At 54.6% G+C, this 13,824-nt stretch overlaps 1 protein-coding gene across 26 annotated transcripts in view; it reads left to right on the plus strand.

Annotated features, from left to right (window-relative positions):
• Zmynd8 (zinc finger MYND-type containing 8) overlaps positions 1–13,824 on the plus strand; it is a 105,692-nt gene that overhangs the window by 72,566 nt on the left and 19,302 nt on the right. For 17 of the 26 annotated variants that reach the window (XM_047535220.1, XM_047535241.1, XM_047535252.1 and 14 more), the window contains 4 exons: positions 4,185–4,337; positions 6,002–6,511; positions 10,476–10,856; positions 12,894–13,057. In XM_047535220.1, the coding sequence (XP_047391176.1) occupies positions 4,185–4,337; positions 6,002–6,511; positions 10,476–10,856; positions 12,894–13,057 (1,208 nt within the window). The remainder of the gene's footprint in view (positions 1–4,184; positions 4,338–6,001; positions 6,512–10,475; positions 10,857–12,893; positions 13,058–13,824) is intronic. The other 9 variants (XM_047535256.1, XM_047535245.1, XM_047535253.1 and 6 more) reach the window with 1 other exon arrangement.

Raw genomic sequence — 13,824 nt, forward strand, 5'->3', positions numbered from 1 at the left:
TTCAGGTAGGTAATACATAGTCCCATTTGGGGGAAGGTTGAGTTGAGGCACAGAGAAGCAAAGTCACCCACTCACAATCACACAGGAATCGGGTGGAGTTTGGCCTTCGGGCTCAGGCCTGTCTGTAAAGCTGGAGCTGAGAAACCCGAGTCCCAGTGCTACAAGATAGAGCCTCCTCGCCTTGGAGTCTCCTGTGCCTCTTGGGGAGGTCAGCCCGGGGGTCAAGGCTAGGTGAAGATTCCCTCTGGGCAGTGATAACACGGGCAAAGTTCTTTTCTGAAGGAGGAAGCTCCTGCCCGTTGAACCTGTGCTTGGAATTAAAGAACAAAATTCCCCGGATGCGCATGTACTCGCCTAGATTTTAAAACTTGGCTGTTGGCGCTGGGCGCAGTGGTCCACACCTGTGAACCCAGTGACTGGGGAGGCTAAGGCAGGAGGATCTCAAATCTGAGACCAGGCTCAGCAACTTAGCAAAGCCCTAAGCATCTTAATGAGACCCTGCCTCAAAATAAAGTCTGGGGGTGTAGCTCAGTGGCAGTATGTCCCTGGGTTCCATCCCCATTACCCCACAACACAAATTAAGCAAAACACAATAAACACTGGCTCATATGCATTAAAAGCAAAATATAATTCTGCTTGAGGAGCCAAACAAATACAACCCAAAATACAGAAACTGGCCCCAGGCTGACAGCTGGTGCCTTAGCTTTGCTCAGTGAGTCATGGTTCCTGTGCATGCCGGGCGGGTGGGTGAGGCGTGTGGGGCTGGGCTCTCACCCCGCCTGCTCACTGGCCTCATTTGCTGTCTTGGGCCTCTTCCCTCCTCCAGGCAGGAAGCTGGGTCCTGCTGGTTTGTTTCAGACCCCCTTCTGTGACTTAATGGCAGCAATAAATCATACATCCAAAAACTGAAATTTGCCGAGAAACATGGTGCTGAATTCTTATCTCCTAGACCCTGTGTCTCCCTCCCTGTGCAGAGGTGAACAGGCCCAGCAGTCCAGTGCTCCTGGTGGTGACCACAGTGTGCCCCGATGCTCTGTTGGAGATGCGGACAGCGCCGTGGAGAGTTGTCAGACCCAGCTTTATCATTTCTGCTCTGTCACTGACGGAGGGACACCTTTGTTTCTGTGCAGAGAAGCCCCTTGGAAATCAGCCCTTCCTTAAGAGCAGGGAGGCGAGCCCGGCCTAGGTTGCCCAGATGTTCTCTCATTTTCTTACAGTGAATGAGATGGGAAGCCCTCTGCTGGGCTTTGATTGATAGGTGCATCTGCCAGGGTCTCTTGTCTAATGAATTGTTTCCCTGAAGGAGCCACCATTTTCCAGCTCCTGGATGTCCATTCATTATAGTCTGCCAACAGCTTTAAAACAAAGAAGATCTGGTTTTTTTACTGTTTTCTTTTTTTTTTAATATTTGTCCAGGCACCTTATGTATCGACTCTGGGTGGTTGTCCATTTTTTGTTTTTGAAAAACAGGTCCAATGGATACTGCTTTTGCCCATGTGGGACAGTATCCATAGGAGAAATTCCTAGAAGTGGAAGGAGGTCAGAAGCCTTGGGCAGTTGACATTTTGAGAGAGACTGCCAAATTGACCTCTAAAGTGGTTGTTCTGACTTGTGCTTCCTGCAGAAATGTAAGATCGTGCTGCTTCTCTCACTTTTTTTTTTTTTTAAATCCCTGGCTTCCATTTATAGGCTGAGCTGTCTTCATATCAACTGAAAAGTTCAAAATCCTGGCAGCACAGTAGATTCTGAAGATGGTCCTGATATAGAAGGGCAGGGGTGGAAGAAGTCCTGATAAGCTACCATGAGCCAGAGGAAGGAGGGAAGCTGCTGCTTCTCCCTGTGGAGGAGAGAAAGGCCCAAATGCTGATTGCAAAAGGCTAAGGCCTTGAAGGCCCCAGGGCTGAGCCCAGCACCCCCACCCCCTCTTGTTGGCTTATTCCTATTTTTTTTTTTTTGGTACCAGGGATTGAACCTAGGGGCGCTCAACTGCTGAGCCACATCCCCAGTCCTTTTTAATATTTTATTTAGGGATAGGGTCTCTCTAAGTTGCTGAGGCTGGCTTTGAACTTCCTTCCTCCCGCCTCAGCCTCCTGAGCGGCTGGGATTACAGACATGCACCACCACGCCTGGCTGGTGGCTTATTCTTAACAAGAAAAAAAGCACAGTAGCATTTTATCGAGGGGAGAAAACTTGTGTTGTAGAAGAGGGTGCTTTCCCTTTGTTGTGTTCTTGATGGTCAATGTTCAAAAGCTGAGTCTTCCGAGGGTAAACCTACGGGGCTGTGTTTATCACCTTTGTGAGCATGCGCACGCGCGCACACACACACACACACACACACACACACACACACACACACACACAGAGGTCGGTGGCTCAGGTCAGTCTGTAGCTGATGAGCCCCACGGAAGGACGGAGCTGCTGCCAGCGTCACAGGGGCAAAGGCGAAGGCAGCGTGTGTGATTTCTGTGCCCCTAAGAGTCCCCCGGGGCATTTTCCCAGCTCTCCCAGCGGCCTAAGGCAGGTTCCCGAGGGCGGGAGCCATCCCATCCGTCAGCATATGTATATTTTTTATTTATGCCTCTCAGTTCCTCCGTATTGGTTTGAGTCAAGTTAACATGAAAACCTCAGGGTTTGGGGGCATCAGGATGTAGCACTGGCTGGCGGGCTGTTGCAGCCGGGCACCGAGCGCCGATTCGCCGTGGATGCTCTCTGCAAGCCCTTGCTTCAGGGTGCTTGCCGACCAGGCGGCGTAGGTGATCTTCTAGTTCTTCCTCCAGGAGGTTGCAATGAGTCTTCTTCGCTCTCGGGCTTCTGCCCTCCCCGGAAAGCCTTCTGATCAGCATGTGAACAGTGCGCACACGCGGGAGCACACACACACACACACCTGCTCTTCTGGGGGTGCCTTTCTTGAATAGCAGCAGGGTCTGTGCTGGCTTGTGGTTAGCATGTGGTTTGAGGAAAGAGCCCTTCCCAGTTAACCTGGGTGGGAATGTCGTTGGAGTAGTTTGTTGCTTCTGTTGGGTGGGGTCTTTGGGGCCGAGTGCTTTGGTTACTGTAAAGGAGCTAGCTTCTCCTGGGGCAGTGCTAGCGAATGCCCTTACTGGGTGAATGTGAAGGGCTTTGGAAGCTCCGAGATGATCTCCTGGAGCTACTTGAACAGTCTAATGAATCTGTTGCCTTGGGTGTGGGTTCAGCAGGGAGGTGAAGGAAAGTCCAGGGAATGAGCTCACAGCTGGTAGGAACAGGCTTAGAGGTGTTTTGTCCTCCTTGGTGGGTGGTCACATGCCACCTGCTTTCTGACCTGTGATCTGGGATTGGCTGGGTTGAAAGAGATGCCACAGGATAGCAGGTCAAGGGAAAGACGAGGTGCCCCCTACAGCGCCTCTCACTGCTTTATGGACCTTTACGGCCACCATAGTTTTTACATTGCTTTGGGACAAACAGCTGCAGAGGAGGTGGGAGAGCAAGTTGATAAATGTAAACTCACCGGCTCTTTGGAATTTGGTCCACTTGGTCATATAAAGAGCCCTTGGTGGAGCGAGGGAGGGGACTTGGGTTGGGGGATATCATTGCAGAGGGCTTTGCCTGGGAGTCAGGCTGAGGAACTTCGGTTCCTACCTGAGAAGACCTGTTGGCCACAGGTTAGCATCTAGGGCGAATCCACTCACTCACCTCCGCGAAGGCTGTCGGGCGAAGGGAGGCACAGCGGGAAGGACGGCCTCTCCTGTTTCTCCTCCCTTTCTAGTTTGAGCCCCAGATTAGATTGGGTGGACCAGAATGAACAGCGAAGCCCTGTGGATAATAGGCAGCGGGGCCCAAGCCTCCCCTGGTAGAAGCCCTCCCTCACCCGGGCTTGGCGCTGGGCGTGGGATCTGATTTTGAGACTGAACTCCTTTGGCTTTGGAGGACCCCAGGTTCCAGAGACTCTGCCCAGCACCGTCCAGCTTACCTCTGAAAGCAACCCTGTGGCTCTCAGCCTGCCACGGGTACTTAGTGACGTTACCTTCCAGTCACCCCATGTTGCCACGCGGGTGACACTGTGGGGGCAAATGACCAAAACCTGTTGTATGCCTTGTCCTAAAACGTGCACACGTTTGTTCAAACTCAGCTGCCAGGAAGCACAGTGGTGAGCGCCGTCCGGGCCCCAGTGCCTGGACTTACCACGTTGCCATGGTGTCTTCCAGATCGGAGCAAAGCGGAGATGGACCTGAAGGAGCTGAGCGAGTCCGTCCAGCAGCAGTCCACCCCGGTCCCTCTCATCTCCCCCAAGCGGCAGATCCGCAGCAGGTTCCAGCTGAATCTCGACAAGACCATAGAGAGCTGCAAAGCACAGTTAGGTATGGCTCTGGGTTGCTTGCTGAGGCTCGCTGGCGTTTGTAGTAATGACGTCCACCTGGACGAGAGAGGGCTGGTTCCTGGCTGCTCTGACCTTGAACCGGTGGTTGAACTAGAAGGTGTTTGCATTCATGTAATGCCCTTATTTATTATTGCTAATAAGAATTTTAGTATTCATGTTAACTGAGTGCCTCTTGTACATCCTGCACCATGCTCAGCCCTAGGCATGGATTGTTCTGGGAGATTGTTACTATTCTGAGTTGCATTTTTCAGATGAAGAAACTTAGGCTCAGAGAGGTGGATCACTTGTTCAAGATCACACAGCCAATAAAAACGGGAGCAGGATTTAAATTGTCGTTGTTTTGGTTCCAGTTCCTAAGCACTTCTTACCACACTCGTGGTCATGTGTCTTTCCCGTGTCCAGCCATCGGCTACACTAGCACAAGCCTAGGATCCAAGTCCTATCACCCCGGGGTGTTTTGTGTTTTTCTTGTGATTTTGATCAGGCCTGGTGGAGGCAGGTGTGTTTCCCCAGTGTTTCTGCCAGCCTCCCGTGTCCTGGGCCTTCACGGCTCTTGTCCTTTCGCAGGTTTCTCTTTGGTGCGTCCAGGTCAAGACAATTCAAGAGGCTCTTGGGTAGAGACAGTCCCAGGCTGATTGGGTTTTCTTCCTTATTTTAATTTTTGGAACGTAGTATTATTTACCTCTGGCCTGGCCACACTCGGTTCATCGCAGGAAGCACAGCGAGGTTGCGCAGAACCGGTTAGGAATGTGCTGCTGTCCCTGTTGGTGTGACGCACCTGGGCGTCTGTGCTTTCCCTTAGATGGACGTAGACATGTGAGAGTCCATCGTGTCCCCTCTGTGAGTGGAAGGACAGTACAGTTGCCCTGGTAGTTGACTCTGCGCTGGGGCCTACTGGGTTCTCGGGTCACCTGAAGACCCCCTTCCCCACAATGGGCCCACGGCTGCTTGGCCCCACCCTTCCGCTGTTTTGCAGCCCCGTGTCCCAAAGTGTCTTCTGGTCTTTGATGACTCTGCCCGCCATCTTGGTTTCCATGCAGTCTTCCTGATGTGGGAATTGGGTACTGAATTCTAAGTCATAAAGAGCAAAACTCAGACACGCTGTGTGCGAAGCACGGCTTCCCTAGTGAGAGGTCTGACGGCTAGATGGGCTTGAAGGCTCGGGCTCTCTTCTGGAGGCCTGATGACGGGTGTTAAGTCTTCGGAAGCATCCGGAGGACGCCCGCCTTCTGCTTTTGCCTCCGCCTTGTTTTCTTTGTGTCCTGGGGCAGGCGGTTCTCTGAGCCTCTATTTTTTAACCTGGTGTTTGAGTGGCTGGTCCCTCCCGGCCCTCCCTGCCCCCTCTCTCTTCTCAGCCAGTTATCAGCGACGCGGATGTAGCTTGCTCGCACTTAGTGACACGGTGGTCGGTCCCACGTTGTCTCTGAAGCCCAGCCTCCGAAGCCCTCCGCAGACGGAGCTCCCCTTGGTCAGTTGTTTTCAGTTGCTGCCTCAGTTTACCCCTGACCCCACCAGGCCAGTGCGATGCGGTTTGATTGTGTTTTTCTCGTTCCAGGCTTTGGCATGGAAACTCTCTGCCTTTTTTCTGGTCCTGCCCTTTATTTGGCGACTATGTCACATGCCGGATTTTCTTTTTGAATTTAGGCATAAATGAGATCTCGGAAGATGTGTATACGGCCGTGGAGCACAGCGATTCGGAGGATTCTGAGAAATCAGATAGTAGTGACAGTGAGTATATAAGTGACGATGAGCAGAAGTCTAAGAATGAGCCAGAAGACGCAGAGGACAAAGAGGGCAGCGGAATGGACAAAGAGCCACCTGCTGCCAAAAAGAAGCCCAAGCCCACTAACCCCGTGGAGGTCAAAGAGGAGCTGAAAAGTTCGTCTCCAGTCAGCGAGAAGGCAGACCCAGGGGCCGCCAAGGCCAAGGCCAGCCCAGAGCCCGAGAAGGACTCTGTGGAGAGAGCCAAGCCGTCACCTCATCCCACAAAGGACAAACTGAAGGGAAAAGATGAGACGGATTCCCCAACGGTGCACTTGGGCCTGGACTCTGATTCGGAGAGTGAACTTGTCATAGACTTGGGAGAAGACCATTCTGGGCGGGAGGGTCGGAAAAACAAGAAGGAATCCAAAGAGCCACCTCCCAAGCAGGACGGTAAGTCCTCGTGTCTGTGTCCAGGTTTGGCACCCCACCTGCCCGTGTGTTGTCAGAAGCCATGGGGCTCCCAGCACCGTGGAGCAAGGAAAGCTTGGATGGCCTTAATTCCCCCAGCGCAGGCCCAGGGCTGAGAGGTAGGCCCACTGTTCTTGGCCTGCTTGGCAACCACTTTCTTTCTGGAGCCCAGAAAGAGAAGCCACTTAGAAAGCAGTAGTTGATTAGTGAACTCCTGTTTAGCTAAGCTGCTGCTTTTCCAGTGCGCCCACTAGTGTCTCTAAAGGGTTTCTTGACATGTCCACATCTGACCAGGCTCAGGCACTTGGGAGCATCCAAAGAACCTTATTAGTCCAGCTTCCTGTCACTACCCAAGCATCGCCAGATAAATTTTCTTATGAGAATGTGAAACTGTTTGGTAAGTAGTACCAGTGTGCCTGAGAGCTTTTCGATGCTCTATGGGGCAGTATCCGGTGACATCCACCTGACCTGACGTCCTTCCTGTTTGCATTTGGCAGACCCGAGCCCGGGGCTTCCTGGCTTGGCACTACTGACAATTTGCCCTGCAGAATTCTCTGTCCTGTGCAGTGGAAGATGTCAGGAGCATCCCAACCTCTACCACTAGATGGCGGCAGTACCTCTGGTTGTGGCTGTCAAAAAATATGTCAGATATCCCTGGGGGGCACCAAACTTCCTGGGTAGGGCACCCTGTCTCAGCAGGGCACCCTCTTCCGTCCTGAACCAGCCGTGATGTCTACGCTTGCAGGCAGACCCTCCAGAAGGAGCTTGGGCCTGTGTTGAAGGGTGTTCTTGCCTCGAGAAAGCTGTCAGCACTTTTTCCAGCTGGCTTGGCATACGGGTGGTAGCTGGAGTCCAGTGTGCCGTCGGAAGGTATTGAAGATTAATTAAGGGTCCCCGGAGAAATGTTGCCTGAGGACAGATTAGAGGTCGTAGCCATAAGACCTTGGGTACTGTCCAGTAACTTAATTTTTGACTGTGCCTGACTTCTGACAGGAGCTAACGTCCCATTCAGTCCCTTGAGTAAGAACCAAGTCCATGTCCTTTGAATTCCCCCGGCCTAGTGGCTTTGTAAAGCAAGGCCTTGATGTGTGTTGAGAATCTTCCTTCTGTGAGGTCACCCTGGGCTGCTTGGGAGCCTCGGTTGTTAGTGGGGAGAGGGGATCCCACAGCTCAGGAAAAGAGAACAGGATGTCTCCGTGTGGCGTAGGGGCGCGGGGAGAAGGAGCAGAGAGGACGCCGACAACCATCCCCAACCATCTCTTAGATTAAAGATGCTTCTGGAAAATGCAGTGATGTCCTGAATTGAGGTCCGAGATTGCTGCTGCTTACTGCAGAGAACAGGAGCAGTAGCGTTTGTTCCATGAGGATTGTGGGCATGTTATTTGGGTGTAGGTGGTTCAGGACTCCTGTGGCGCATTTACACTGTTCTGTTCTTTCTGGAACAGGTCTTTTGATTGATTTGTTTTGTGTCCCTTCCTCTTCCAGAAAGAATTTGCAAAAGATTGACAAGAGTGCATAACCGTGAAACAGGATGAAAATAAACAAGTTTGTCAGTGTGAAAGGGACATGAAGGTAGAATAACTGGGGAACAGTTTATGCAGAAATATGTGCTGTTCAGCTTTTAGAATTAGCGAAGCTGAGTTTCCATTTGGGCTCTGAGCTTCCTGGCAGTGAAAGGAAAAAAGGAAGAGATTCTTAAAAGATCTCATACTTTCCAAAAATCGAAAGCATTCCAGCTGATGAGAACAAGTAGGGTTCTTCCTCATACTATGTCTCCAGGAGCCCCGGAGTAGATTCTGGATGATTGAGCAGAAGATTGTAGAACACCATTCAGTTAGCAGCTTCCCAGGGATTGGGGCGGAACTGATTGATCTTAAATCCAGAGTCCCCGTGGTGGTTTGGGTCTTGAAAGCTCAGTGTGAGACTCTGCAGTGGAGGGTGGCCTCACCTGTGAGCATTCCCTCCTACTTGGATCGGTGAAAGGCATTTGGGAGTGTGCGTGGCGATGTCCTGCTTCAGCCGTGGTAGAGCGAGTCCTCAGAGCACGGTGGCTTTTCTGGCTCTGAACAGACTCAGCCCACTTAGAGACTCTGCTCCCTCGCTGGGCCCCTGGGCCCGGGAGTCATTTTATCCTTCCCCACAGGGAAGCTGATTCACAGCGGCAAGTTCTGGAAGACGTCGGGGTATTTGATGGGGCAGTGTCTAGGGTGCTGGCCCTGTGAAGGAGTTTCCCTTTTGAGATGCATTTTGGGTGATTATAATCCAGATTTCTAGGACAAATGAAATTTCTTTGAGGTGCCCCCTGCACCCCCAGTAAGCCATCAGAGTTCCCGAGAAATTAAGATATTTTACTTCTGAATGATAACTGTGGGGGGCTGGAGCCTACAGTCTTTTCAGACCACCCCACTTCCTAAAGGAAAAGGGCCAGAGCGACCCCTGCAGAGCGGCTGCCCGCTGCACTGGCCGCTCGCTCCTGTAAGTCAGAGAGAAGTGACCTCCTGGGCTTGCCCTCGGCGGGGCCACGTATTTTTGTCGTTGGGAGGGGGAGGCGTTGAACGCGCTTCTGCAGGTGGGAGCCCTGCAGGGTTCTAGGCCTCTGCCTGCTCTCAGTAGAGCCCTGGTGAAGGCACAGGGTCTGCGTCCAGTCCCTGCCGGTCACCCTCACTGCAGGAAGAGACCCCACCCAGCCCCCCGGGCTGTTGCTCACCAGCTGGGCCGAACGCTCCCCTCCAGAGGAGCAGCGTGAGCCGGAGTCCGCCCCGCTGCTGTCCCTTCCCTTCACTCTCCTTGGCCTTCTGTACCCACAGCCTACTGCACTGCCCCCCCCCCCGCCCCCAAGTCCAGCTCAGTCATTTGGGGAGTCTGATGTCCAGGAGCGGGTCTGAGGTCCGGGGCTGACCTGCACCGTGTTTGCTGTGTGTTCCCTGGTGTCCTCTCGGGGGCCAGCCCACCAGCCCGTGGCTGGGACTTGTGCGCCATAACCACCCGCCGGCTGAGCGAGCGCCCTGCCTGCCCACCCCTTCTGTGCCCCCAGTGGGTCTGGCGCCACCCTGCCTCCCGCTGCTCCTGTGCTGCTGCCTCCTTACCAGAGTGTCCCCACCCTAGGCTGCCTCGGCCGCCGCTCTGCCTGGAACCCCCCAGCCCCCAGCCCCGCTCCTCCAGGGAGCTGGGTCCACAGGGCGCTGGGCGTCTCGCCTCAGGCCTTCACGCGCACGGCTGTGGAACGTCAAGCCCTGCTCGTGTAGGTAGTGGCAATACTTTTATTAACCGCTACTCATTTAAAAAGAGTCAAACGCATTTGACACTTGAACTGGACCCCTGCACGAGGAAGATCTGCGCAGTGCGCTGTCCTCAGAGGCGGGAGCAGACGTTCACAGCTCGCGGTGCCTCAGGGGGCAGGTTCCGGCCACGGGGCGGAATTCCTCTTAGTGTCAGGCGTCAAGACGGCAGCTCCTCCCTGAGACCTTGTCCTGGAGGGGACAAGGAGGGATAAAAAGGAGACTGTCCTTCCTGGGGATGCTTCCAGTGCTGTTCAGGGCCCGGGCAGGGGAGCCAGCTGGTCCTTTGGGGTGCGTGCCTGGAGGTTCCCTAGTCGAAGGGGCTCCTCTTCACCCCTGGGCAGAGTCCAGCTGGGCCTTTCTGGGTCGAGCACTCGCAGGGGTTCTGGCGTCCCCTGCTCTGTCCACTGGTGGTCCTTCCCTGTGGGGGTCTTGACTGTGTTCGCGGTGCCCGCCGGGCTCCGTGGAGGAGAGATGGACGGTGCCTCAGTAGCTGCCCAGCAGCCCAGAGGCCTGTGGTGGGACTGCCGCTCCGTGGGGTGTGCTTGGTGTGCCAGACGCCCTGGGCACTCCTGGCCGTGGGGTGTTACCGAGCGCACAGGCACCGGGTCCCTGCCGGGGAGCCGAGTCCAACGCCGCTGTCTCTCTGTTTCCCGCACCGGCTGCAGTTGGAGGTAAAGCGCCGCCGTCCGCGACGTCGGGCAGCCAGTCTCCCCCCGAAACACCGGTGCTCACCCGCTCTTCCTCCCAAACTCCCGTGGCTGGGGTCCCGGCCACCACCAGCACGACGTCCACCGTCTCGGTCACCGCGCCCGCCGCCGCCGCCGTCACAGGAAGCCCGGTGAAAAAGCAGAGGCCACTCTTGCCGAAGGAGACTGCCCCGGCCGTGCAGCGGGTCGTGTGGAACTCGTCAAGTAAGTTTCAAACGTCCTCCCAAAAGTGGCACATGCAGAAGATGCAGCGCCAGCAGCAGCAGCAGCAGCAGCAGCAGCAGCAGCAGCCTCAGTCTTCCCAGGGGACGCGCTATCAGACCAGGCAGGCCGTGAAAGGTACCGAGCTCCCCGCTGTGGCGCCCGCTCCCGGCGGCCGCATCGACAGGAGAAAAACCATCGCGCTTTTATTTTTTCCCTCCCTGTTTGCGTCCCGGCCGTGGTGTCCTGAAGGCCTCCCGCGTTCCATTTGGCATTATTTTTAGAAGCTGGTTTGCAACTTGCTTTTTTACTTAAAAAAATTTTTTTTGTGTGTGTCCATTTTATAGGTGATCCATACCTATATTCTCCTTAGAAAGGGGACAGAATATTTATACAAGAATCTGAGTGTTGAATGTTGTCCCGTTCACCTTCCATTTCATTTTCCTCCCTTCCTTGGTAGCCATGGTCAGTCACTGCAGAACCCTTTCCTATGCATGTGTGCACATGTAATTTTATATATTTATACACACACATATATGTGACACCATAAAAGTACTTTTTTTTCTCCCTTTTTTTCTTTTTTAAAACATAAAAATGGTACCATTCTTGCTTTTTTTTTCACCCATCAGCATGTTGAGAGGTCTGTCTATGTCTGAGCATACAGCCCTGCCTTATTCTTTTGGACTGCTGCATAGTATTCCCTAGTTTATTTAAAGCATTTGCTTCCTGGTGGGCATTTAGGTTACTTCCAGTTTTTTCCTACTATAAGCAGTGCTGCAAAAAAAAATGTATCTTTGTATAAAGTATCCATGTGCACATGAGTGAAGCCCTGGGCCTTATTTTGGGAAGAGTACAGTGTGAGTACAGTGTGAGATAATCTGTAGCAAAGGTTACTCTAAAAACTGGGGATTCGCCACCCCGGTGAGGTGGGCCAGCAGCAGGAACTGCTTGCTGAAGTTGCAGGATTGAAGCAGGAGGCTCCATCTGCAGCTGACGTAGGGCAGACATGCTGATCTGCTCGGGATCAGTTTGCCCAGGTTTGTGAGCGTTGGTGCCGATCTGGTTCCTCGGGAAGCCTCCCCTAGATCCCTGATGGAAAGTCCCCGAGTCCCAGCAGGATGTGAGGTAGAAAGGCAGCTGGCCCTCGGAGGGGGCTGCAGCGAAACCCTCCAAAGTGGGAGACGGGGAGAGGAAGGACGGGAGAGCTGGAGAGGTCAAGTCGGGAGACAGCTGAAGCCATCCTGCTGCTTCAACGTGGTCGGGACGGAGCTGGATCGAGGTTACTAGAGACGAGCATGGCTGCGTCTTCTGTCTTCATACCCGTGAGCCCGCGATCCTTCCCCAGGGGAGGTTCGTTGCTGCCAGCAAGATGGTTGACATGACGGTCCTCAGCTTTCAAATGGTCTGTCAGAATAAAGTGACGAGGACCAACGTAATCAGTAGCACCCTGGGCAGGACTGCTCCGCTGGTTAAGGCGACATGACACATCTTCATCAGTTGTGTGTTCCCGCACCACTAGTCAGGGTGGTGAGGACCGATGCTAACCAGTACTGTACTCGTGGGCTGGGCAGGGGAGTCCAGGCCAACTAACCCCTGCTTTGCCTGGGCAGAGGTTTCGGGCCTTTTGAAGGCAGGCGGGGGGAGCAGCGCCGGGTGAAGCGGAGGCTCAGGAGAGTGGACAGCAGAAGGTAGAAGGGGTGAGGTGCCCACCCTCCCGTGGAGACCCGAAGACCGAGCCCCACCTTCAGTTACCCGGTCGCAGGCTGGAACCAGCTGTGGTTCTTCAGGCAGCCTGGCGTTGTCCAGGCGGGCGCTTCAGGGCGCCAGGCCCGTGCCACCTGCGACCTTGAGTCTTAGAGACAGTTCGTGTCTGTTCGAGTGTTTTTACCGAGGGCTGGGGGGTAGGTCAGTTGGCGGAGTGCTCGCCTCGCAAGCACAAGGCCCCGGGTTCAGTTCCCAGCACCGCATTAAAAAAAAAAAAAAAAAATTAAAAGTCAGTGTTTATGCCGAGTTCCGGGCCAAACCAAGAGGACTCGGGAGCCCGGCTACTTTGGTCACTTTAGAGTAGACGAGCCCGCGAGGCGTGTACGAGGGAGGGCTGCCCTTGTCACCGCAGCTTGTGCTGGGACAGCCCTTCCACGTGTCTGGGGTGACCAGGGCCCTTTGCTCTCCTAGCTGTGCAGCAGAAGGAGGTCACCCAGAGCCCGTCCACGTCCACCATCACCCTGGTGACCAGCACACAGCCATCGCCCCTGGTTGCATCTTCCGTCAACGCCGACCTGCCCATCGCCACAGCCTCGGCCGATGTCGCCGCGGACATCGCCAAGTACACGAGCAAAGTGAGTGGCGGGCGTGGGGGCTGTCACAGGCGCCCCGGGCGGGGGACTCGGTCGCTCCAGGGGACCTCCAAGCCCGGCCCTTCCCCGGATCGGAAGCCGGTTCTGAGCAGCGCGTTGTAGAGTGGACCAGACCAGCGCCAGGAAGACCCACCAGGAAGCGCAAAGGCGTAGGCGCCCCCTTGGCATCCAGGCCGCTCCTGAGGGACAGGTTTTCCCTAAGTGCTGGAGCGAAGGACAGCTGACCCAGTGGGTGGTTTGTACTTCCGGGTCACGGGGAATGAAAGCGACTTTTTAGTGAGCTTTTCGCTGCTGCAACCCAAGGACCCGACTAGAGCCGTGTGACAAGTTTACTTGGGGCTCGTGATTTCAGACGTCTCGGTCTGTGGTCACCCCTGTACCTCTGGGTGGCATATCGTGGCGGGAGGCTGTGGACTGGGTGCTGTGGGTCCCCTCCTGCACGTGACCCACCTCCGGGCACAGTCCTGCTGACACAGTGGCGGGATTCGCCCACGCAGCACCGGCTCGCTCTGTTATGGGCCAGTGCTTTGGGGTCATTGTGGGGTCAGATGACTCCAAGCTGCCACTCACTCTCCTCAGCACCGTGAGTGCTCTGCCCCGAGGAGCAGCTGTCTATCAGGGACCCCTCGGCAGCTCAAGGGACCACCCGTAGCGGCTCCAGTGTAGGGAGATTGCCTGCTTCTCACTGCAAGGACATGCAGTAGGTGTGTGGCCCATGGGATGTTGAGTAGATGCGTGTTGCCTTGCTT

The sequence above is a fragment of the Sciurus carolinensis genome, chromosome 2, assembly GCF_902686445.1.
Source record: "Sciurus carolinensis chromosome 2, mSciCar1.2, whole genome shotgun sequence".
Classification (NCBI taxonomy): Eukaryota; Metazoa; Chordata; class Mammalia; order Rodentia; family Sciuridae; genus Sciurus; species Sciurus carolinensis.